The sequence below is a fragment of the Oreochromis aureus genome, linkage group 9 (assembly GCF_013358895.1).
Source record: "Oreochromis aureus strain Israel breed Guangdong linkage group 9, ZZ_aureus, whole genome shotgun sequence".
NCBI classification, from domain to species: Eukaryota; Metazoa; Chordata; class Actinopteri; order Cichliformes; family Cichlidae; genus Oreochromis; species Oreochromis aureus.
The window spans coordinates 25,264,543-25,290,442 of NC_052950.1; the positions used below are offsets into that span (position 1 = coordinate 25,264,543).

General features: G+C 40.8%; 2 protein-coding genes and 1 long non-coding RNA gene across 4 annotated transcripts; 2 read left to right on the forward strand and 1 right to left on the reverse strand.

The window, feature by feature from the left end:
- The first annotated feature begins 352 nt into the window (after positions 1 to 352).
- Positions 353 to 5,915, forward strand: cops9 (COP9 signalosome subunit 9). The gene is made up of 3 exons (XM_031745055.2): positions 353 to 542; positions 1,817 to 1,889; positions 5,730 to 5,915. Exons 1-3 carry the CDS (start codon positions 480 to 482, stop codon positions 5,765 to 5,767), a joined length of 174 nt encoding a protein of 57 aa, XP_031600915.1. The 5' UTR covers positions 353 to 479; the 3' UTR covers positions 5,768 to 5,915.
- Positions 5,729 to 25,658, reverse strand: LOC120441966. Its single transcript, XR_005614423.1, has 2 exons — positions 23,249 to 25,658; positions 5,729 to 8,802 (listed from the first exon to the last, which is right to left on the reverse strand). It is a non-coding gene; the product is annotated as an uncharacterized LOC120441966 (long non-coding RNA).
- On the forward strand, positions 8,691 to 16,115 carry and1 (actinodin1). Of its 2 annotated transcripts, none has more exons than XM_039617615.1 (7): positions 8,691 to 8,822; positions 9,300 to 9,380; positions 11,966 to 12,010; positions 12,379 to 12,524; positions 13,597 to 13,986; positions 14,406 to 14,612; positions 14,691 to 16,115. In XM_039617615.1, exons 2-7 carry the CDS (start codon positions 9,308 to 9,310, stop codon positions 15,663 to 15,665), a joined length of 1,836 nt encoding a protein of 611 aa, XP_039473549.1. In that variant the 5' UTR covers positions 8,691 to 8,822; positions 9,300 to 9,307; the 3' UTR covers positions 15,666 to 16,115. The 2 variants fall into 2 exon arrangements, with proteins under 2 accessions (XP_039473549.1, XP_039473550.1); XM_039617616.1 differs by having other exon boundaries at positions 9,306 to 9,380.
- Positions 25,659 to 25,900: the final 242 nt, after the last annotated feature.

The window sequence follows — 25,900 nt, forward strand, 5'->3', positions numbered from 1 at the left end:
GTATTAGTATTATCTATTTATTTGTTATTATTGTTGTTGTCAATTTTGCTTTAACAAGAGGCTTACAAAAAGACTTCGTCACAATGTGCGATCACTATTTATAGTATATTTTGCAGGCTGTCAAAACAGGACTTAAATGGAGCAAACCGTACTCTTCACATTGGATATCTAGTTTAACTTTACTAGCTTAACTCTTAGTTAAGTTTAACTTTAAGGAATTGAACTTTAATTTGATCTATTGATTTATTATCACTAATAGAAATGATTTAACGTGCCATGCGCATGGTTATATTGAGGAATATTATAATCACCCATGATTTGCTGAGGGCGGACCGAAAGCAGCAAGTCAGCAGCGAAAGCCGGGCATGAATTAGTGTTGCACACTGTTGTTTTGTTTACCACCGGTCAGTTAGCCTCGATAACTGCAAACGCAAACGCACTGTTTGAACTAATTGCGGCGGAACTGCTTTTAGAATAACATGAAGCCTGCAGTGGATGAAATGTTTCCTGAAGGAGCTGGTCCCTATGTGGACCTGGACGAGGTAGGTTAAGAGATTTAGAGCTTTAAATTAACCGACGTCTAGATGTGCTAACGCTAACTAGCTTCATATGTTTGAAATGACATGAAACGGAAGCGATGAATATAATCACCCTAGCTTGTTTGTTTGTTGTTTTTGTTTTGTTTTGTTTTTACATTTAACTGCGTTAATACGTTACATTTTGGGTTATTCAGTATTCTTGATAGAAACACCTCAGCTCATCCCGTTAAATGCGTGCATGTCTATGCTGTTGCCTCACAGCAAGAAGTCTGATTTTGAGTTCACCATCTTTCTGTGTGGAGTTTGCATGTTCACCCCGTGTTTGCATGGGCTTTCCCAGGTACTCCGGCTTCCCCCCACCGTCCACAGACATACATTTAATGGGGTTAGGTTAACTGATGATTCTAAATTGCCCATTAGTGTCAGTAGGAAGTTATCTCTTTCTATGTGTTAGCCCTGCTATAGACTGGCGACCTGTCCATGGTGTACCCCGTCTCTCACCCTACGATTGCTGCGATAGGCTCCAGCTTTCATATGTTTTTTTAATGGGGTGTTTCTCTCTTGTTATTCCAACTTCCTCCCACATCCTAAAGACATGTGTGTTAGGTTAACTGGAGATTTTAAACTAACGTAAGAGTGAGACAGTCTGGTGACCTATGCTGGGTATAAACCGCCTCTTGCCCTCTGACAGCTGAGACTTCAGCTGTGCAAAGTCCTAAGATATTGTGTTTTTTTTAAATTAGTTTTTAATTGCAAGGGTATTTCACAACTTTGGCATAGATAAGATTTGTCTTATCTCATTTTATATTGGGCCTGTTATCTTTAGTTTTAAATATAATTGTGAGTGTTTATTTACTTGTTGTGTAACATTAAATATTTGTGCTGGATATTAGTTAAAAGCTCTAGGTAAGCTCTGGCTAAATTGTTGTTAATGTTAATTGCTATTGTTTTCACTTGGAAGAAAAAAAATCCCATCCATTGGCAAAATTCAAAGTTTCAGGTTGTTATCTCAGAATTTCAACTTAATAACTGAAGTTTCAAGTTATTTTCTCAATTTTGAGTTCATTTCTCAGAAGTTTGAGTTGGTAAGTTGAAATTCTAAGACTGTAACCTGAACTTTTGACCTATGGATCGCAAAGCCTTTTTGTTTTTTTGGAACAAATTTCCATAGAATGCACTGCTGTGATGCAGTAACTGTAGCATTTGGTGTATATGTATATATCTGTGTTAGATTTTTCTCATGCGGTATGACTGGTTGAACTTCCATGTGTTTGCAGGCAGGAGGCAGCAGTGGTCTGCTCATGGACCTGGCAGCCAATGAAAAAGCTGTGCACTCCGATTTCTTTAATGGTAAGGGACAGGTTTCTGCATCTCTTCCCAAATTATTAAATTTGATGAGGATTAAATTTACTTCACTGATTCAATTTAATGAGGTTAGGGCTTACAGAGTCGAGCTGGAATGAAACAGAAATCTTGTTTTCATATGGCACGGCTAAGCTACGATTCCTTAATTTGTCTCATGAGTCAAACAAATGTGATTAAAACACATGGTATAACATTCCAAAAATAAGCAACAGCATGCTCCTTTCTCTATTTATTGATCACATCTAATAGAAAAACGTGTGATGTTAACAAGTAAAAACCCGTTTAAGAGTCCCCAGTTTGTAAATTTGCCTAGTTTAAGTAAGATTGTGTTTGCATGCAGAGAGGAAGGTTCTTTAATGTTCAAGGGAATAACAGAAAACTGGAAAACATATCTAGATTTCTAATAGGACAAGCAGACATTTTGCCTTTTCAAAATCTTCATTTAAAGTTTAAAATACATTAAAAGTGTAACTTTAGGTGCAAATATGAACAACTCAAACAAACATAAAAAGTCAGCAAATAAACTTTCAAAGACGTGAAATAAACCCGATATGTTCCAGTATATTATTTCAGTAATTTGAAAGGCTGTGGCTGAGAAAGCCCTAAACCTGTTACCCATTTTCTTCCTTTAACCATGTTATCTTCTCACATTAACCCTCAGCAATCCCATTGTTCCCCTGTAAACACCAGTTTATGTGCAAACACAGACGCAGAAGACACACTATAAAACACCGAGCAAATCTGTTTTGTGCTGGCTGCCGGTGGAACAATTTTTGGCTCAGCAGCACATGACCTAGATAGAAAAGAGCTGATTGTTAAAAAGAGAGCGTGAGGGAAATGAGAGAGAAAGAGGATGGTAAAGTGAGTTTATAGCTGCTGTCAGACCGAAACTCAGCGGGACACCTCGCCAGTCAGCTGCTTTAAAGCACACACACATCGGCACTCATCACCTGGGTCGTTAACACTGCTAGAACTGGTTCCCCTCTACGTAATAAGCTATGTCCTTAAGAGTATTGTAAAACTATAGATATCATCATATTTTGAAGCTCTTGTTTAAAGTTGTTAGTTTTTTTTCCTGTAATTAAAGAAGGGGTTGTGCTGACTTTAAGAAGGCAAAGGTCCCCAGAACTGATGATCACATTTAAACGTGACAGGGCGAGTGCAGGTATGTTGCGTCTCATACACATGTAATAGAGGCTTTAGTCTTTGTATTTTGAAGCCCAGTTGCAGCATTAACACTTTTAAGTTCCGCTATAACTTGCTGTTATCTCACACTTTGACACAAAAGTTTGGTTTTGAGTCAGAACCTCTTTTCGGGTAGTAGTAGTTGACTCTTTCACTATAACCTACTTGGTTTGGCTTGAATTGATTTGACTCTAGTCAGTTTCTGACATGTTCCATTAAAATTGGGTACTACCTCAGCGTGGGTAAAGTCATTATAGCAATGCAGCTCAAAAGTCCTGTGACGTAGTTTGTACGTGACACAAACACAACTCAACAACAGAGGATATCAAGGTAATGGTATCTCTGGTGCTAAACTGACGGTAAGTGTCTGCACCTCTTCACTGGACCATGGTGTTGCTCTGTGTGTAACCTTTTTTCGGGGGACAATCGAAAACCCTAAAATCCAAGTCAAATCGAGCCAAGTCACATCATGCTAATTAAACATGAGGCCATTGTTGTGGAGATTTGTCTTTACTCTTACGGTCAGCGAATACTGGCTCTATCTGTTTATAGAAGCTGGATGATCATGCGGAACTGCTGGTTTATTTCAGAGACTCTGCCCTTTGACAGGGCTCTGTAAGTGTGATCGTATAAGGTCAATGCAATAGTGTGAAACGTGAGATTTTTTTTTTCTTTTGAAGACAGATGTGAAAGCGACGTGTGTCAAGGAAGCTTTGGCTTTTATGCCATGTTTTTACACCACTGAAAGTCATTACAGGTAGCCAAAGGGCAAACTGTCCCTCATTACTGAAGACTGAAGAATGTTCTCTTCGTCAAACAGTTTCTCAAGCCTGCTGTGGCGAATCATAGCCACCCTTTGGATATTTTGACAAATTACATTTAGTCTGCAAACCTCACATATGACCGTCATAAGTGGTTGCACAGTTGTATCAGTATTTTCTGTCTCACTAAGTTGGTGCAGATTTCTTAAAAACTTGGAAGGTCAGAGTGCAGTTTACACCAAACAAAAACTCACAGCTTTGCATCCAAGAGCAGTTAGTTGTGGCAGTATGAGTGCTGAGAGAGACAGATCATGGTAATAACTGTCATAACTGAAAGTTCATCACTTAAAAAAGGAAATGTTTGATTCTTGTTTACGTGAACAGGATCAAATTTGTGCATTTGCATCTTAATGTATTTGTAAATTAGCGTCACATCTAAGGCAGTTTTAGGAAAGTTCCACCTCGATTAGAGGGAATGTAACTGATATTAATAAACAAAGTCCCCCATTCGCTTGATAAGTTTCTGGTGACTTTCTCCTTCTGGCCAGTAGTAGTGGCACATGGCAACACTAGAGCAAACATACTGCCTCGTTTTGTTCCCTAAAGATCTTGTTAAAATTCCAGTTATTGACCCTGGATGAGAAATCACTTGTGTGCTATTTTAACCTTTTAATATCGAGCTGTCAGAGCCAGTTAGCTCCTCTGGTGATGTGTCATTTTCACTTCAGTCAGACTGTTAAATTTGCTAACTGGCCTGTTAGAGTTTTGTCAAAGTGGGAAAAGAAAGTCTCAGAAGAACATCATAATGTCTTCTAATGAAGTCATCTGTAGTGGTTTAGACACCATGCTCTCAGTTCTCCAGATGTGAAAATACTGGCTTTTTAATAGTATTATTATTTATTTATTTATAACCTCTAGGGTTGCAACTAACAATTTTTGTCATTAACTTGTTTTTTTTCCCATTATGTCATCAATTAATAAAACAATCCATTGGCCAATTATTTGTTCCTCTTTCTTCTGGGGTTCCAAGTATATTTAAGTGGTTTCCATCTACCCAACACTCATGTCCCAAGATAATAAAATAGAAATCATGAAAAACTAAATATTTCCACCTGTGATGCTCAGACCAGTCATATAACTGTATTAACTCGTTGTGTGAACAGATATGTAAATAAGAGTTTTCCTTGTCTTTTTAAGGCCACAGTTACACAGACCTAGAGAGCAGTCAGTGACCCCCTAGGTGACCAGAGATTTCCGTAACTGGTTGGTTGATGGGTGAAATTGGCTGATTAAGGAGTGCCGCACCAAAAAGCCCTCTGTGATTGCTATGGTCAACCATAGATTGCATGGTAAATGGCAACTTGTCTGCAAACACTTTCTAATTAACCACCAAGCAGTAATGGAATCTGAGATTGGAAGATGCAGTCGGAGAAAGTCTTTCCTTCAAAGTAAAAATAGTCTTGATATTGAAATCAACACTTTTCAAAAGACATAAATTTTGCTTTGAACTCAGACTTTTGGCTCACGCTCACAGATCAATTACTGCTCAGTGGGTAATTAACAAGTGTTTGCAGATATGTCAGCATCTTCTGTGGAACTGCTCATCAAGTTGTTGGCGAATACCTATTTTTGTCCTAACAACCAGTGTTTGCCAGGCAGTCACCAACCCGTGTGTAGGTCTGCGCGACTGGGGTATAAGATAATTACTTATTTACGTATGTGTTGTGTTGGTGGTGCACAAACATTTTCTTTGTACTTACAAAAAAAAAAAAAAAAATCATGTGTATCTACAGAGCAGCATGAATTGTGACCAATATATAGAGTGGATTTAAACCCTGTAATTCTTTACTTGTCTTTGTTCTCCTGTTTCTTTTTGCAGATTTTGAGGATCTGTTTGATGACGATGACCTGCAGTGATGACACCTGTTTGAGCTGCTGAACATGTACATAAAAGGAATGAAGAAATTGCCCCATTCTCTCTACAAGTCTCTTATTTGTACAGCTTCCCTTGTGTAAATCACTCAGCCCAATATTGAAATAAAACCCTTTTGTTTTTACAAAAAAAGTGGTGGTGAACCAGGTGTCTGAATTCTGAGAATCCCTTACATTCCAGCTGAAGAGAAAATTATGAGTATGGTTTTGGTGTCGTCTTGTTTGAATCTGCTCCTGCCTGGATTGTAGGCCTGTTTCTTCTGAGAACCACCTGTTAGCAGACGTAATTACATACGAAATACAGTGTTAACGTGATCACTCAATGATCAGCGGGAGCATGATGGGACAGGAATAGGGCTGGAAAAATGTGGAAATGCTAAAAAAAAACAAAAAACCCCAGAACAAATAAAGATGAAAGAAATAAAAAGCCAGTGTGCAATAATTAAGGTATGACTATGCAGGAACAGCAAAGTACTATAAACAGAGAAAATGGAAAAAAGACCAACTATACTAAAACCTCAAAGGCCAACTTCTTCTAAGTACTTTGGTGACAATTTGTGAATTTTCCACCATGATTGAGCAAGATGTCTCAAGACAAAAGCAATAACTTAATTGCACGAGATCAGAGTTTGGATTCATGGCCAGGAAAACTCCAAATCTTAATGCAACTGAAAATCTGTGGTGAGGCTTTAAAAGCAGGTGGATGGAAAGATTTACATTCTGTACAGGATAAAGAAAATGATGAAGTTTGTATGTTATAATTTACAAGTAGCATGCTGTCAAGAGTATTTACCTAATGCTTCATAAAAGGTTTAATTTCACTTTACTAAAGGCAGATTTTGACAAAAGAATCTGGTCATAGTATAGGCCTCGAATTATGGAAAGTTCCAGACTACAGCAGGTCATCAAGTGGAAAAGCTGCTACGGGAAACATTTTAGAATTTAACGTCTTATTAAAACCAATGAGGTCAAACAGCAAACAGGGTACTAAAAGAAAGCTCTTCTGCATAAATGAGAGATACAGTAAATGCATGTGAAAGGTTTAGTGTTGTATTGTAAAATGACAATTACACAGGTGATACCGCCAATAAAATAACATTTGCAATGAGCAGTTACATTACCAGTTGGGCTCTATGTAGTCCTGCGAAAAACTAGCTTGATCCTTACAGCTTTAAGAATTAAGAGGGTACTAAGCATCCAAGTGCTGCTAATCAGATGCACTTTATTAATCACTTATCACTTTACCACATCTATAAATCAGAAATTTGGCATTCAGGTGTGTGTCAGTGTCAAAATCTTCCCAGGACTGCACATTCCAGCAGATTCATCCCATGGACCATGCAATGCTCAGAGAAACCCAAGAGCTTCATCTCAGACTACGCAGGTTAGAATTTTAAATGTTAAACTTCATGACAGTGCAGATAGATAAAGACTGAACAAGTATCGTTTATGGCAGGACAGCTTAGGTTTGCAAAAGTTCAGTGGAACAAACCTTAAAGTCTGGAACAATGCTGTTTGGACAGGCAAAACTATATTGGAGATGTTTGGACGTTATGCACTAACACCTCATACCAGCTGTTAAGCACTTTGGTTGAGGGCTGATGATTTGGGCTTGTTTTGCAGGCAAAGGACCTGGACAACTTAAACCCATTAGACTGATGGTGAAATTCTCTGTATATCAAAGTGTTCTAGAGTCAGAAGTGAGGCCACAAGTCTGACAGATAAAATGTGGCCCAATTTAGGCCATGCAATGGGGCAATGATCCCAAGCACAGAAGCAAATCTCCATCAGAATGTTTGGAAACAAGAAGTGTTGCAATGGTCCAGTCAAACTCCAGATCTCAACCCAAAATGAATTGAAGCAACGCTGTAAAGAAGAGCAGGCCTCTTCTTTTTGTTCCACAAGGACTTGCAGTTTTCTCTAATGGTGACCAAACTAAAACACCTCAAGCGATTCAAAATCCTCTAACTGTAGTTCAGTCTTTAGCTATTTCACAATCAATCATTTAAGCACCGTGTTCAAAATCTTGTACTTCCATAAATGTTAAACATATTCTCTTTCTGGAATAAGACAATGTTCAAAACTGATTTTCTCTTAAAATTCATATTTGTTTTAAGTTTTAATACATTTAGTGTCAAAAATATTTTCAGTAAAAGAACCAAAAACAATAAAACCCCTCTGCAGCTGTTCTGGACATAAACCTGATAACATTACTGAATGGCCTGAATGAATTATAGGCTTATATAGTCAGATGTGGTGATATTGCATCATATATCTCAGATACATAGTTTTTTCACTAAAATCATTGTGTGTGTGTTTATGTACCTGTGTGTGTCTTACGAGGCTGGCATGCCTGAACACAGTTAAACTCAGGAGGAAACTGTAGATTATCAAATTCCTCATGTGTGGACCAGCTGTGCTTGCATGTTGTGTGTGTTCAGACAGAAGCTGTGGTTTGGCCCTCACTGAGGTCTCTGAGAAGTGCTTATGTGGCACCTCAACGCCCCTTTATTTTACAGCCCTGTGTCTTTCCTCTGCCTCCTCTGTGGTCTTTATTTTACTTTACATGAGTTATTGTTGCATCTCTGAAACATGATTTCTTACATTTAATATAATTAAACAATCAGCCGTGAAGTAGCTTAAATTAACAACTTGAGATTTAATCTTTTCACTCAGTACTCCACATCTTCATCTTTACTCCGAGCTCTCCCACCGTCTCTGTTTTTCTGTCTTTAATTACGGTGCCTCCAATTGGCTGGAAGTTTCAGCCAATCAGGCATCTTCTTGGGGTGGCCCTTGACCCCCCTCAGGTAATCCTGTTGAGCCTTTTTTAGTGCGTGTCAGAGATGATGGGCTCACTTTAAAACGTTGCTGGATCCTTTTGTCAGATCAGTCTGTAAGAAGAGCTGCAGGAGCAGGGTGTACGAGGAGTCTCTAACACACACACAAACACCTCCCACGTACACACCTGGTGGACCGAGCTTCATCCGAGTCCACTTTGGATCCTCTGGAAGGAAACCCTGAAGTCAAACAACCGCAGGTAAGAGACCAAACAGTGCAGTCTGTGTTTACTTTTGGTAGAATCAGGTACTTTCCAAGGCTTAAAATTCAGGCTAAGGTGAAGTTTGTCTGCTGAAAAAACACCTGGTTCTGTTTTGCTATGACAAACCAGTAGATTGAACCCAGCCAGGAGCAGTTGTGGCAACATGTTTGTTTCAAGAGTTCAAATCCAAGCTGCAGGCAGAGGTCACTTCTCCAACTGTAATTCAAGTTGAGACTTTTCATAGAGCTTAAAAAGTTTTTTAAAGTTCTTTTTGAGCTTTAAAATGCATCTTTGTGGAAAAATAGTGACTAGTGGCTAAAATATTACTACTATGGCTGGTTGGACCTTATTTTTGGAGCCAGGGATCAAAGTATATGTGAAAAAAAGGATTTTGCATCATGTGAAGTGTCAAACAGGTACAGGCACAGAAAGGATCAAAGTGACAGTGGTTTTCAAGATTGTGTTTTTGTTGAGGTCCAGTCATGGCTGAAAGAAGACGGACCAGTTTCTCCGGTGTGTTGATCACCGTTGTGCTGGCTGTGATGCTGCTGCCTGGTGAGTACCCAGCAGACATGGGACATTACAGACGGCGTCAAATAACAAGGCCAGAATGTCAGCTATACATTATATTATAGCGACTTATGGAGATGATGACAGGTAGCCAAATTATAATGTTGATTAGTAATCCCACAGTGTAAATATAGTCATATAAAATATTACTGCAGATTGAAATCTCTATTGGAAGAAACAAACACAATAACACAATCAGAAGATGCACAATTAGGAGCCCAATAAATGAAAGAATTATTAAAAAATATTTGCAAGAATCGTAACAGTAAAGCTCCAAGATCTCCAAGAGTTTGGAGGTTAGTTTGCTTTATGGGTGCGTTCCAAGCTCGGTGACAGTGTTAGTATCTCAAATGAAAATGTGTTACTGGTGAAAAGATGGAGCTTTTTCTTTTATTTATATTATATACATTGCTTGGGTTTTTGGTAGGTCTGCAACAAATATTTTCTTCATCAAACTTGAGGGTTTTGTTTCTAAGTGCCTCCAACAAAGTCTGAGATAACATCATCAGATGTCTTACATGCAAACCAAACCTAAAGATAATCACTTTGAAATTGTATTAAAGGCACAAAAGCACTAAAACCTCACATTCCAAAACCAGCAGCCCAACGTGTCTTTCACCAGAACAAAATTTATCAATATCTTAAACTCTTATCTAATACTTCAGTGTATACAAAGCTATAACTAATTAAAAATATGTCTAAACTCATCTTATTCAAACAGGCTTCAGCAACTTTCAACTACTTTTCTAGCTCCTCTTTAAAGCAAATCTTCCTGTAAAACACAGTGCCTCTATGACGCACGGATACTCTGAAAGATAAGCACACTCCCCAAAAGCCTTCAGTGCTGAGATGGTGCCATTTAAAGGGAGAAAACATCCCTGAAAGACTGCAGTTTCCGGTGAATGCTCACTTCTCGCACTCCGAATCTGTTCTTAAATACAGTCCTTGGACAAATAAGAGTCCATTCATGTCCCAACTGATGGGTAGAACAAAAGAACAATGATGACATAAAAGCATGTTTCCAGTTTTACAAGTTGAAAAACTGAATGATTGAAGAGTAAATCATTAGGTGAAGGGTAGACTTTACTGTGGGCAAGAATGAGTCATTCAAGTCCACATTGATGATGAATGTCAGCCATCATTTCTTAATGTTACCAGGGACACAACAGCGATGAGTGACTTTCTTTCTTTGTCTGTTTTTAAAAAAATAAAATATTCATAAATCAGAGCTTTTACCTCTTGCATTTAGGTTGACATGCAGTTATTTTAAACCATTAAAAACACACTGGCTATAGATCAGCGTGATACTGATGAAGCTATTCAGAGCCAGAGGATCTAACTTTTAGACATTAGACATTTTTGATTTTGTGAATCAGTTTAGCAGCTTATTTTTCCCACTTTCCTTTGATTGTTAAAGCCTCCTTAAAACGCATTTGCCTTGAGCTATTGCTTCATTTCAAGGTTCAGTTTATTAAAGCTAAAGTTTAGTTGCAGTGTGTCTGATGAGTTCATGAGCACTGGGTTTCGCGTATATCATCATGCGGCTCTATAACACGTCTGTGATGCTCATATATCACCAGCGATGTTGCAACATGGAGACAGGTTGTTCCCCTACCACCTGTTTCCAGTTTGCTCTCGACTTGATTGACATGCTTTCTTTTAAAATTGGTTTTAAAAGTTACACTGCCTGATGGATAAAGGGGAAAAAAATACAGTAACGAGGAAGAGGAGGAGTTACTTTGATCAGTAAAAAAATTATTAGCTGTCAGCATCACCTCCTCTATGCCCTCTTAAAGTGCTGCTGTTTCCAGATGTGCCAGCCGTTTTTTACAGGCTTGTTAAAAGAAGGAAAGAAAGAAACAGAGCGGATATACTGAGGCAGCATCATTCAGCCCACCCTCCTCCTCCTCCTCCTTCTAAACATCACCTTGGTTCACCTTCCCACCTTCTCCTTTAATTCTGTTGTGTACTTTAGGATCCATACCTTTAGTTTAACCTCACAGGCGACAGTGCATATCCATTCTTCCAATCTAAACTTTAAAAAAGAAGAAAAGAAGAAGAAAAATCAAGAGATTCATGTTTTTTTCCACTTAAAGCACACGCCACGTAACCCTGATTTATCCCCCGTGGTTCTTTTTAAGGCTGTCATCTGTTCCTCTCTTCTTCTTCCTCCTTCTCCTCTTCCTCCCCTTCTGTGAGGGATTAACACCTTCTCCCTGCGGAGATGAAAGGAACCCGGAGCAGAGCTGATTCTGCTGTTCCTTCGGCTGTGAGGGGGTCAAACTGTGCACACGTGTGCATGTATGTGCATACAGATATACATGGCCCTTTGAAAGCACAGCATGGGGCTCGGTGTTACAGGCGCCCCTATAAAAATCTACAAAGAACTGCAGTAACCAGTGCTTCAGGCAGGGCCAATTACCCCAGCCCTATTTAATGAAAAATATCAGCCCGTAAGCATTTGAGGTTTAATGTCATGTTATCGCTTGGATATTACAGACAAATTAGATTAGAAAGAATCAGCAATTTTGACTTCAGCAACATCTGTTTTTGCTTTTCTCTGTTTGCAGCATTCTTGTCTGCTGGACCAATTGTGCAAAAGCCCAGAGGAGATGGTAAGTATGTGGTTTTTACCTTTAAAGATACTTCAACATGTGTGTTTGTTTCTAAAGAGTGCACTGTGACCAAGTTTTTAAAAAATGTATCCATGTAACAGGTTTGTGATTGGAAAGTAAACACAGATTTATCACTTCCACCTCACCTGGCTTCTGTGTAGCTTCAACACTTGACCCTGTGATTGAGAGCTAATGTGAGATGGAAGCTGTTTTCTAGCGAATATAAAAAAAAAGGGTTTTGAGTCCTTGAATGTTTTGTTGGAAACTTTAAAAGTCACTAGAAAGTCCTTGAATATGATATCAGTGTGAAAGTGGAAGCCGTTGGATCAGCAGTGTCTTTGTTTTTTCCCCTCATCTCCTGCCCTCAGCGGGGGAAAGCATCCAGGAGAAGGCGTCTGCTGCAGCAGCACACAGGAGGCTGATCCGCAACCGCAGGAACATCAGCTGGTACAAACAGCACTCTGACTTCTGGGCATGGTACAAGTACTTTACTGACAACGGCAACCAGGAGGCAGTGAGTGAACGCTTTGTTTTCGACGTTAACTGTGTCATGAAATGAAAGTTTCCATGTAACACTTCAACTGTTTAATATGAAACAAAACTCTTTAGTATTGACAAGTTGTTAATGAGATGATTGGTTCTCTTATATTTTAAAGCTGCTCTCATGAATGTTTTTATATTAACCCTTTAAAGCCTGAACCATGAAATAATAAAAATGTATTCTTAATAGATTTATGTACATGTCAGTTTATTTGTACTATATTTGCCAAATCTGGCACATGTATTGCTTAAAAATGTGTTGTGCAGTTTATTTAGGTTTTTGTCACTCTGATGATGTAGAAGTCTCCATAACTCACAAAAACTGTATGTATCAAATATGATACACTAGGTATTACAGGCTTCATAGTCTTTTGCAGTAACCAAACCATAAAGTATAATGTAACTGATTGTAATAAAAGCTGAAAGTACTGTTTTAGCACCTTTTAGCACAGTTTTCGGTTTCTTTCAGCTTCACTGCTGTGATTTATTGTTGCTGCTCTTGTTTATAGAAATGACAAGGGGGAAAGGAAGGACTGGGAATTTGGATTCAGGACAAATGAGTGGAGTCACTAAGAAGTCACAAATATTAAAATCATCATCTACCAATAAAAAGCTAGCAGTCTGCTAATGTATGCTGATTGGTGCTATCAAAGGAGTAACTGACCAATCTTCAAAAACAGAAGCTAATATATGTGTGTGTGTGTGTGTATATATATATATATATATATATATATATATATATATATATATATATATATATATATATATATATATATATATATATATATATATATATATATATATATATATATATATATATATATATATATATATATATATATATATATATATATATGTACAGAGTTTACAATTTAGGCCAGATGCCCACAGTACCCTTTCCTTCTTAACCATCTCCTGACCGCCTCCCTGTGAAACTGGATGTTTAGAGAGTGACGGTTCTCTGAGAAGTTTTTTTATTATTTTTATTAATGCTACATGTCATCAGATCGGTAAAAAACAAAACAATAAACCCTTACTCCCTTCAGATTCAGGAGATGGATCGCATCTTCCTCGCCTACCTCCAGAACAAGAACCGCGCTGAGGGACGTCGCTCCTACAAGGCCTACTTGAGACACCTGGGAGATGTTTACAAGTCCTGCTCCGATTCTGAAGACCCCAACTGCGTGTCTTCCTACACCAGCAGGGCCAGTCCTAAAGCGGAACCCCCCAAACCTGCCCCAGTAAAAACCTGTGACCCCACCAAGGACCCCTACTGCATGTACATGGCTTTAGTCCAGGGAAAGAGCCCTTACAAGCCATTGGTGCTCCCAGCTGCCACCCCTGCTCCTCAGTACATCCACTCTGCTGCTCCAGCCAAGGACCCTCAGTCAGGGTACTACTACTCCTCTCCCTCCACGATGCCTTTCCTGACCATGGTATGCTATAGTATTTTTTGTGCATAGTATACATGTATATTTACTGTATTTTAATGAATTAATTATTCATCGCAAATTTTGTATCATGCCATACAAAATATCCAAATTTTGCAAACTTTTACAACTGAAAAACTGATTATTGTTTAAATTTAAGGTAATTTAGAGAGTTTTTAGAGTTCTTTATTTAGAATTTAGAGTTCTTGTTAAAACTTATGTTATTATTAGATAATAGAACCCTAGACTGTTGGGGAGTGGTGCATCTGAAAGCCCCCGTGGGTAAGATTTGCAAACCTATATCTATAATTGTTGCTCAAGATGGATGCATCAGCAGGAGCAATAATTTAATTGCTTACAAATGTTTTCGATGAGAATAAATTGCACCCATCTCATAATATGGATCCTTGTTTCTCGTGCTTCAGGAGCAGAAGGCAGAGTTGCTGCGGATCTGTGCCTCTGATGATGTCGAGTGTCTGCAGTACCATCTGAAAGCTGCTTATGGGTATTCTGGTGGGTCCCGTCCTTCATATGCCCACCTTGGCTGTGACCCCAAGAAAAATCCTGCCTGCAAAATGGCACAGAAATCTCCTGCTGGTCTCTACATGAACGCCTATTCTGCCTCCAGTATGGTACGTCTTATTTGTCGTACTAATTTCCTTCAACAGCTTTCTGCATTGCTATATTTTTATTTGACTTTATCCCTCCAGGCTCCTCAAGCTGCACCAGGATCCTGCAATCCTCTTTTTGAAGACGGTTGCAACCCTCTTACCGCCACCAGATTTTCCACTCCTCCAGAGTCATACAAAAGTAACGAGAGAGATCAGGCCGCTGCCATCCATGCTGCCCCTCCTGCTGAGCAGTATGACCCCTATTCCATGTATAGGGATTCTTATTCTAATGTTAACAGAGTCACTGATCCTTATGCTATGCATCGCCAGGCCAGTGCCCCAGCTTCTCCTCCAGCTACTGATCTCTTTGCTATACTGCGCCAATACATGGCCCAAGCTCACGCTAATGACCCATATGCTCCACGTATGGGGGCTGCTTCTGAGTCAAACTCCAACGATCCTTACTCTGCTATGCGTGATGCAGCAGGCGCTATGCACCGGCACACCCCTCCCTCCCCCAGGCAGCAGCACCCTTATTCCTATCCCAGTTATGAGGAACCTGCCCAGGAGGAACGCCACCCTCTGGGTCCCCCAGGTAAAACCAAGGAGGGCTACGACTGTTTCATTGGTTATGACCGTGAATGCTATCCCGTGAAGCCCAGCGCACCTCGCTCTGGAGTTCAACGCCGCATCCCTTACCCTGCTGAGGCCTATGAGCCCCACCTGAATTCTGATGGCACCCGTAACGGCGTCCTGGAGCCTGAAAACCCACACTGTGACCCCGAGTATGACCGTGACTGCCGCCTGCGTCGCTATGAGACCGAGCAGCCTCAAAGCCAGCCTGAACGTCATGCAGCAGCGGACCACAGCCAGACGGCAGCCGAGAGAGAGCAGGTTAATCAGGACCAGTACGAAGCAGAGCCCTACCAGAGTGGCCAGGAGGAGTCTCACACACCCTACCAGCCTCTCTCACAAGGCATGCCCAGCCTCCAGGACATACTGAGGCGCTATGGAGACCAGTATCCCAGGCAGGATGATCACAGAGCTTATGGAGACAACTACCACAAGAAGTAAACAACCTAACACGCACAAAAGCATGCAGATGGACATGAATGCACAGTCCCATGCGTTCCTGTTGTTCAGCCCTTGAACGCCTCATGCCCCGAGAAACCAGTTCTATCTGGACCAGAGGTGGGACACAGGTGAATTTGATGGACCCAGAGAGCAAGTACATGCATGTACATCCCAACCACGGCTTCTTGCTTTGGGAGCCTGCTAAAAACTTTCCTGGAACGCCTTCTTATAACTTTAGTTGCTTCGGGCCTGATGCTTTGATTTATTGCTTTTTACTTTCTACCTTAAAGTCTCCTCTGTGCTTTCAAGTGTGTAATGACCTCGCAACTCTCAGCTTTGCTTCTGTATCTGTGCATTTTTTTAAAATGAAATATTGTTTATTGCTTTTTGACACAGATGGATTGTCATTTTTTTTCATTTTAATTGTTCTAATAAAAAATACAGAAATATGTTTGTTGGCTTTGATTAGTTTTTTTGCATTTTACTGCACCTTGACATACTGACTAGCTACTATAATCTGGAACAAATGGATCCACTCAGAAAGCAAAAACATAATATGGGTATTTGGGGGTTACATCTATGATATAAAAGCTGAAGTAGAGTTTTAAGAAATATAAGCATCCACTGATTTTTGGTTCTGTCTGCCAAAATCTTGAAGTCTTCTGAACAGAAATATACATTCTGGTCCAGTTGACATTGGGTTATCATTTGAATAAACACTGGACAGATTATCAGGCCTTACTCAAATGACAATTTGCACTCACATCCCGTGTACGGATCCCAACAAACTAAATGTGAGTCGAATAGAGTGTTTAAAAAGGACAACATGAGATAAATAAGTGATGCTGAGAGGAAGTCTGAAACTTTAATTATACTTCACTTACTCAGACTATAGGGTTTATCATTTAGTGTAAAAAAAAAAAAAAAAATCTGCCTATGCCCTTGTAGAGAGTTGAAAATAGCTTTCTAGTAAAATCTGGTATCAGAAATAAACTGGGGAAAACAGCCCCCCCCCTAAAGGTTTTTGTTATGATTGTATTTGTGTACCTGTCAGTTTACAATGCTATTCTGCATCCAGCCGCTAGAGGGCACATTACGCGCAGTGGTATCGAGTAGCGTTTTGGGGCACAGAGGAAGAATAAACCTTCCTGTTGTGAAACTGACATCAGCTCAACGTGTGTCCCTTTTTCTATTCTTTATCACAGCACCACACGTTGTTGAACAGGAAACCAGTTGCCCCTCTGGTCATCATCTTAGGGAGGCAACAATTCTGGGGGCTCGTCCGGGATTAGCGCCATGGCGGTCAGGTGCTAATCAGCCAAGAATTGCGGGATCCATATCCCTCTGATGCACAGCATTAGTAACGATTGACATCAGGTATCCAGACATGGCCACTCTGCATGACCTACAGTGGGAGATCCAGAACCAGCTTCATCAGCTGACCAGAGCCGCTAACAGGGACCTGCTACATAAACTTGCAGTATTGTGTCAAGAAGAAGAGGTGGAAGATGTTCCCGGTGAGGATGCAACTGAGGTGGAGCTTTTGACTTTATCGTTGACTTTCTGAGAAGTAAGCGACTGAAGAGCCTCGAAGATCAGGGCATGTCTCGTCTGCTTGCATTTCGTGACCTCATTGATGACCTGCAAGCACCCCAGGTAACTGTTGAACTTGGTCATGCATCTGATGAAGGGGATGCTGTTTCTGTATCAGAGACTGAACCAGCAGTAGTAGCATCAGTAATGAATAAGAGAGTCCCAACATCAGTGACTGCTGATCCTGTAACTGGTTTAGTAAAACTGACAGATGTTGCTGCATTGTTACCACATAGAGAATTTAAGATACATGGTGGTCAAATCTCAGACTCCGCTTCTGATTTGAGTTTTAACTGTCTATGTAAACAAATTGATGAAGGTCTGGCTGAGGGGTTCTCAGAAGCTGAGGTCTTAAGAACAGTGCTTAAGATAATTAAGCCTGGTACCTTTAAAGACATGCTCATGACCAAAGACACTCTGACCCTTGCTGAGTTAAAAAGGTTCCTTAAAGCACACCTTAGGGATAAGAGCAGTACTGAATTGTTCCAGGAACTAAGTAATGCAAAGCAACTTGACAAAGAAAGCCCACAACAGTTTATGTATAGACTAATGGGGGTCAAGCAGCGTATAATGTTTGCTTCTAAACAAGGTACAGACTTCCAATATGACAGCAAACTGGTGCAGGGAGTGTTTCTTCATTCACTTTACCAGGGGATGAACGAAAAATGCTCATACATCAGACGAGATCTTCAACCACATATTTCCGACATGAATGTGACTGATGACTTTATACTCGAGGTGATCACAAGATCACTGCGGGAGGACACCGAGAGGAAAACCAGGTTGGGACAGGTATGCAAACAAAAAGCAATCAGTATCAATACAGCCCAGCTGGACAGTGACAAACAGAATGCCATTCAGGTGCAGGCAGAGGTGCAGGCCAATCGCAGTGCTATACAGGAGTTAACAGCCCAAGTGTCATCTTTGGCCAAAAGTTTGGAGAAAGCCATCACACCGGTAGTGAATCTGGCAACCGAAAACACCTACAACCCTTTGCCACACGTAAAACAGTCAGCTAAGCCTGAAGTTAAAGGGAAATGTCACCAATGTGTATCCCAAGGAAATGACATCTGCTCACACTGCTTCCGATGTGGAAAAGAGGGACACAGAGCTATTGGCTGCTTACAAAAGGGAACTCTGTCGGGAAACCGGGTGAGGTCGCTGGGGAGGGACCACCAGTGACCTTGGAGAATGCAGAGTCCCCAATCCCAGAGAAGCTGCACTCCAAAGAGAAAATTCCATCTTCAACCAAGACCTCCAGATCGTGTCAAGTGTCCAAAAGGGAGCGTGTTGCTCAGCTGATTGGGGGTAGGTGTATGGTAACCTGTTATCTAGATGGGGTCAAACTTCAAATGTTGTTGGATAGTGGGGCCCAAGTAAGTATTGTGGAGAAATCTTGGGTGCAAAAAGCCTTGCCAAATGTGACAATTAGGCCACTGGAAAGCCTACTCTCAGATCACCCACTCAAAGTCACTGCAGCTAATGGGACAGATGTGCCGTTTGAAGGGTGGATAGAAGTTTTTCTTGAGATCACAAGTAGCAGACATGGCTCAGTTGCTATTCATGTTCCCATGCTAGTAAGTCGCGGAGGGCTGAGCAGCCCGCTACTAGGCTTCAATGTGATACAAGAGATGATTGCAGGGAATGGTGACCAAAGAGACGACGGCAACTTAGTGAGTCTCCTTTCAGAAGCCCTGAGAATTCAGAAGAGTAATGCTGAAAGCCTTGTTTCGGTGGTTCACACAAAGCAACCCCTGGAAGAGTCAGAATGTCCAGTATTAAGAGTTGGAAAGAAGGGACTCACCATCCACCGCAGTCAGATCTGTCAGGTGAAATGCCGCATGAGAGCTTTTCCTGGAGGAGGAGTCATGTTGTTTGAGCCGAATGTAGACTGTCGCTTGCCAGATGGGTTGGAGTTATTTCCTGCGCTCGTTGATGTGCCGGCTGGCGCCTCAAAAATAGTGAGGATACCAATCCAGAATTCAACAAGGCATGATGTTTTTTTACCTCCAAAAGCAGTGTTAGGCTTCATTGAAGAAATTGTTGAAAGCACGCCTGTAAACATCCATCCAACTATGCAGGGGCCTGGAGAACCACACAATGACACCCTTCTGTGCGCTACCCAAACAAGTCCAACCAGTGAAGAACAAAGTAATGGGAAGGAAAATGGCCGGGCTGGCAGTGTGGAGGAAAGATGGCATCCAAATGTTGATTTAGATCACCTGCCTGAGCCTGACCAGAGCACGGTACGGCAAATGCTTTATGAGGAATCAGACGTGTTTGCTCGTGATGAAGGAGACATTGGGTGTGTCCCTGGCTTACAGCTCAAAATCAATACGACTGACGACACTCCAGTTCAAAAAAGCTACAATTCCATTCCACGGCCACTGTTTAAGGAGGTAAAGGAGTATATCCAAAATCTCCTAAACAGGGGGTGGATTAGGAAGTCTGTTTCTGCCCATTCCTCACCTGTAGTGTGTGTGCGAAAAAAAGACAACAGTCTTCGCCTGTGTGTTGACTTCCGTGTGCTTAACCGCAAAACCGTTCCAGATCGTCATCCACTCCCACGGATCCAGGATTTGTTGGACAGCCTAGGAGGCAATTCATGGTTCTCCATCTTGGACCAAGGGAGTGCGTACCATCAAGGGTTTGTGAGTGAGGAGTCAAGACCTCAAGTCAAGTCAAGTAAATGCAAGAAGTGTAAATTTCTTTTGTCAATTGTTCCCTTTCTCTGTCTCATTAACACACAGGGGTGGCTGTAGCTCAGGAGGTAGAGCACGTCATCCACTAATTGGAAGGTTGGTGGTTTAATCCCTAGCTGCCCCAGTCTGCATGCCAAGTAAAGTATCTTTAGCGTGCAACACTCAGGTTGTTTTCTGAATTGTTTATTGGACTGTGAATGTGAAACAGAAAGAACTTGGACAGAAAAAAATGCTTGCTTGAATGAGGAATGTTGTATAAAGCAGTTTGATTGCCCCAATCGAGTAGAAAATACTACAGTGTTTACCATTAACACTGTTAATTCATGCATCTCATTGCTTTTTGAGAAACACTCACATGGGATTTTAATAGTCTTCCTTTAAAAACCAAAAAACCTATGGGAGTACTGTCTATTACGCGGTGTACACCAAATGTTCGGGGCCCAACAGCTGCTGTGAAGGAGGAAAAAGAGTTCAGCTGTTCCACGAAAGAGAATTTTTTTTTTAGGAATGTGCTTGTTGGTTTTGTCAAAAATGTGGTTTTGCCATTGCTGTGGTGGCGGGGTGTGGTTTTGGCTCAGCTGTGGGGAGTAGAGGTGGAACAGGAGATTCAGGTTTCAGTGCCAATCAGAGACTGAGTGGCACAGCTGTGGCACATTGTTTAATCAGTCTCTCCTATTTATGGAGCAGCATGCTAGAACCCCCGGTAAGCACTGATGGTGGCCGGTGTAGTAGAAACCATCAGATGACTGAGCGAGCTGACACTGAGTGCGTGTGGCCTTGCCAAAGTGCGTGAGCATATGAACACTCACGCTGGATTGTGAACTGTTTTTGTAAATGAAAGCACAAGTAAGCAAAACGTGAAAGCTGCGTGCAGACCTACAGGAGGCAGAGCTGTACTACACTTCCAGCAGTGTTAGAGTCATGCAGGAAAGAACTGCATGATTCACACCAAACAATCACAACTGTCATTCAACTTGCTGTGTTTTCCAGTGCTGTGCGTGCAGTGTCAAAAGAACTGTAATCACTTTCCTAAATTTACCTATTCATATGTCCTAAACTAGATTATTTTTATGTTGGTCGAGTCAGTCAATACTTGCGCTTCCTCCAAGTGAGGACTGACGCTTTTTTCTTTTTTTAAATTTGAGGTTTTCTTCTGCTCTAGTCTTATCCAAACTCTGACTCCATTGTTTTCCATGCTGGATCTCTCAGTTAGCTCCAAAAGACAGCAAGAGGGAGGGTGAGAGGCCTGACTTTCATTGATCCAGGAGCCGTCAAACACATTAACACCACATGCCTTCAGCAGACTGGAGTGAAGCTCTTGTAGGCCTCAAAGATCAGCTGAAAACTTTACCATTCAGTTGCAAACAAAAGCTTTAATAGAGGGTCAATAAAGGGATGGAAGACCACACCAACAAAGTCCCAGGAAAATATTTTAATATAATAATATAAATACAAGAGCTCCAGAAGATCATCCTCCTTGGCATTGCTCATTTACTGTGGAGGACTTTAACCATCAAGTGAACTATTGCATGTTTAAAATAGCCCTGTGTTCAAGGGATGGGCTCAGCATCCTGAGTGAACAGAGCAGAATTTAAGGATAATAATAAATGACAATAAAGAGGGGAAGCAGCAGGAGGAGGAGAAGATGCATCATGTAGATAGTGAAACATGCAAAGCTACAACATGACTCAATATCTCAGTGACCATCTCAGTAGACAAAAATCCTGTCCAATGAAAGGCTGTACAGATTAAATCAGAGTCCTTTAATTATTCTGCCGTCATCAAGCTAATTCGTACTCCTCTTTGAACTGTTTCTTAATTGTCTGCCAGCGAGAAATCCCCTCATTCAAAGCCAGCATCGTAAATCTACTCTGACTAACTTTCTTCTGGAAGTGAGGTCATGTCTGTAACTTACTATTTATTCACAGGGCTGGTTATCGTCTGCGTGTACTCCGCTTTATCTGATTTTTTTTTTCCATCCTAAGGATATTGTGCTTCTATGAAATTAACTATCTGATAATATCAAAATAGACACATGCACAGTTTATCTTGAAAATATTAGATGGATGTTCTTAGAGGTCAACACTGAAAAAATAAACCTTTTTTCATATTTTCCTGTGGCTTCTGTCACAACAACATTGATCTTTAGTTACTGATTATTCCAAAGCAATTTAGATTTTTAGTGTCAGTGTCCAATGCACAAAAGGATTATTCTTTATGTAGGTGAAGAAATAAAAATGAGATACGATATGAGTGATGTTGTGCTGGGAGCATATTAATAGATTGACAAGTTGACAGTTGCTCTACTAATCCATGTAGAGCAACAAACTATCCATCCATGCACCAAGGTTCGAGGTCCAAGGGATCTTCCAGGAGTGATTTTGGAATTTTATGAGTAATTTCAAATCTGTTGATTTCTATTCTGGAACATAATTTACCATGTTGATGTACCCCAGTAAGAACTGAACCACCTTCATAATACTCGGCATCAAAGGTTGAACTTAAAATTATAAAACACTCTTCAAAACAAAGTTACAAAGTGCTGAATAATAATGAAAGCAACAGATATGAAAAGTTAAAGTTTAAATAAATACAATGGAATTAAAAAGAATTTTAAATGAAAAGAAAGAAAAAGGAAAAAGAAGGAAAAACCAATACACGTGCACTTTTGGGTCTTTTAAACTGTAAAATATTTGACAACGGCATTAGCATTAGGAAACTAACTATAAAATATGTTTTAAGAAGAGATTTAAGAGGTTAGCGAGCTCCCTGAGCTCCTCAGGCAGGGAATTCCAAAGTGGTGGGACCCCAATTTCAAAGGCTTGATCTGCTTTGACTAGACAAACTTTGTTGCCCTCCACAAGTCCATGCCAACAGATCTCAGGCAACAGCCAGGCTCATATGGAGTCAGCATCTTGCTTATATAGGAATGCGCCAGACTGTGGAGGGCTTAAAAAAACAGCAACGTAGTGCTAAAATCAATTCTCAAACTAATAGATAATCAGCTACGGGCCAGAAGGACTGGTGTGGTTAAACTTCAAGTTACCTTGATAGCCCCAAATCCTGCTTTGTATTAGAGTCCTCTGATTAGCTGTCTACATGTGTGTGTGACTGCCTGGTGTTCCATCTGAAAGCCACGGACATGTCCTCTGTGTGGGGTTTTCGTGGGGTGGAATTACTTTCTGGAGTTCAAAGTCAGGCTTTTCCCACATTGCTGCACCAACAATGGTCCATGAACATCTGAGAGCACATAATACAGTTTAAGAGTCGCTGCGGGCGCACACATACCTGTCTCTCTGTGTGTGTGCTCATTTCAGCTCTTGTTCCTTTTCCTGTGTTTACTGTTTTGCTTCGTCTCTATGTTTATGTCCTCGCCTCAACCTGGACTCCTGATTGCTCATTAGCCTTCACACCTGTCTTCCATTTTCTCGTCAGCAAAACATTGTAAAGGTGCTAATTCCTTTCTGTCCTGTGCTTCAGCCAGTTAATTGTGGCATAATCTGGCCAAAGTAGACTCAACAGAAACAGGCTGCATCTTCAAAGCTCCAGCTTTCTTAGGAAATCTTTTAACAGAGTGAAACAACCTAAAGGTATCTGTATGGCAGCCAAAATAAGAGCTGGATGAATTTTGTAGGCATACGAAGGATAGGGTCAAGGATAGGAAAATAAAAGAGTATTTTAAATAGTAGTTTAATCTTGAAAGTCAAAAATGTCTAGTCTTAAATACATTTAGTGCACTGGATCATATCTTCACAGAAGATAAAATATGAACAACAAATTAAAAACAAATTTCACTTTAAAAGGTTTTCCATTTTTCTTTCAAATTCCAGCCTTAGTTATGAAGTGAAATTCTTTACCAGCATGTTTCCATTTATGTAGCCTCAGGGTCGGCAGCAGAGCACATGAACTGACCTGAACGGGAAACCAACTTTGCCAGTGGAGCATTCAGCTCAACTCACTTTGCTATTCTACGCTCACACAACATATTCATAATTGCCACCATAGAAGAAGAAAGCCACACTTAGAAAAGTACAAAAATACCTGTTTGATATTTTAGGGGCAAAGCAGGAGACAGAGATGGCTCAGGAGAGATGTTTTCTCCAGGTGCAGAAGTGGATCAATGAACTCACCACACACACAAGGACAGCTTACTGTGAGCACACAATCTCCTCAACACATTTCCATTTGTTTTGAAACTAGCTGCACAAGATGACGTATGACCTCTTTTTAGTTTCAAAGAGACATGAAGAGTGCGACCCAAAGTCTGATGTGCATAGGCCTATCCACTCAGTGTTATTCTCAGTCATGCTGGTCACCACGATTTCTGCAGAAGCACTAAACTACTCTGAACCGAATAATTAAACTGAGTTTGCACTACAATAACTTAAAGTGGGTGTTTAAGGTTTTCATAATCATTTTGCATGAATTAGAGTCAAAGTTTATCAGTAGAATTCAGCTGAGAGGGCACAGTGACTTTATCGAGCAAGCCTGGACCCCCGAGGCTTGTCCATAATGGCGATGCTGTGTAGCCTGCATGAAACAACATGCTAAGAATGCACTTCTTGTAGCCCATTTTAGGGTCATTGTAGTTTAAATATGATAGACAGCTGACATCAGAGTATTAAGCACTATATTAGAGGTACAGTCAGGTTTTTGCTACAGTTCACCTCAGTGCTCCAAGTCTCCCCTCACATCTTTTCTGGACCTCATGACGTTTTCCATCAAGTCCAAGGAAAAGTGATTACAAAAAGACATAGGAGGTAATTTTTTGGACTATTCGACTGCAGCCACAGTCTCAAAAAGCCGTCTCTAGCCAAGGAACCCTCCTGGGTTGGCACAACCAGCTGCTCTGGAGTCTGGTGGAGTATGCCCAGACACTGTTTGACAACATGTCTTGGATCACTAACTACATATGCCTATAACTCAATCGTAGTCTGAACCCCTGCCAATCCAGACTTATTCCTCCTTCTTCTCAGCCAGCACGCTACACCATGTAGATGCTAAGCCTTCTTATCCAGAGATTCTTTGTGTTTAATTAACTTCATCACTACTTAACGAAAGAGGACTTTTCCACACAGACCGTGATACAGTTCTCACACCTGTGAAATGGGGACGGGTCTCTCAAGAAATTCAGAAGATCTCACCAACAGAGATCCTGCTGAGGAAGCTGAGATTAATGAGGGACAAAATCTCTGCACAGCAAGTTCCTCCTCTCCTGCAGACATGACGACAACACCGAAGAGCTAACGAAGGAGTTAGCAGGTTAAATACATCTCCTGACCATTCCTGACCAGAGACAAATGGGAGTCTGATATTCCTAATAAACAAAACACAACTGCTAAAGAAAAACCATGTATATCGTTCATGACTCATCATTATAGTCTTGGCAGTAAATTTTTCCTTGCAGTACTGTGTTTGTATCCTTCATTTGGGTTCAAAGGGTTGATGCAACAAGACAATGCAAAGAAGCAAATCATAGGGTAGACAGTGTGAGACAAACTCCAGCTGAATGGAGAAGTAAATAGTGGCACATTTTTCATTTGCACGCAACAGAAAAAACATCCTCAGCCTCCTGCTGCTGAGAGATTCATATTCCCTGCACACAAACAAAACTGCAACAAAAGCCCAATTTTCATCACTTAAGAAATCAGAGCGGTGCAAACTTGTGTTTTGTAATCACGCTTGTCTGTTAGTAAGAGCACACACACACACACACACACACACACACACACACACACACACACACACACACACACACACACACACACACACACACACACACACACACACACACACACACACACACACACAGAAGCTGGGACTCCCTCTTGTTTCTAGGAGGAGACTCCACTGATGCTGTCAACAAGTCCAAACTGATTAGTTGTTGAAGACTAACAATAGATCGCACTGTCAAATCAATTCCTCAACACCCTCCATCCT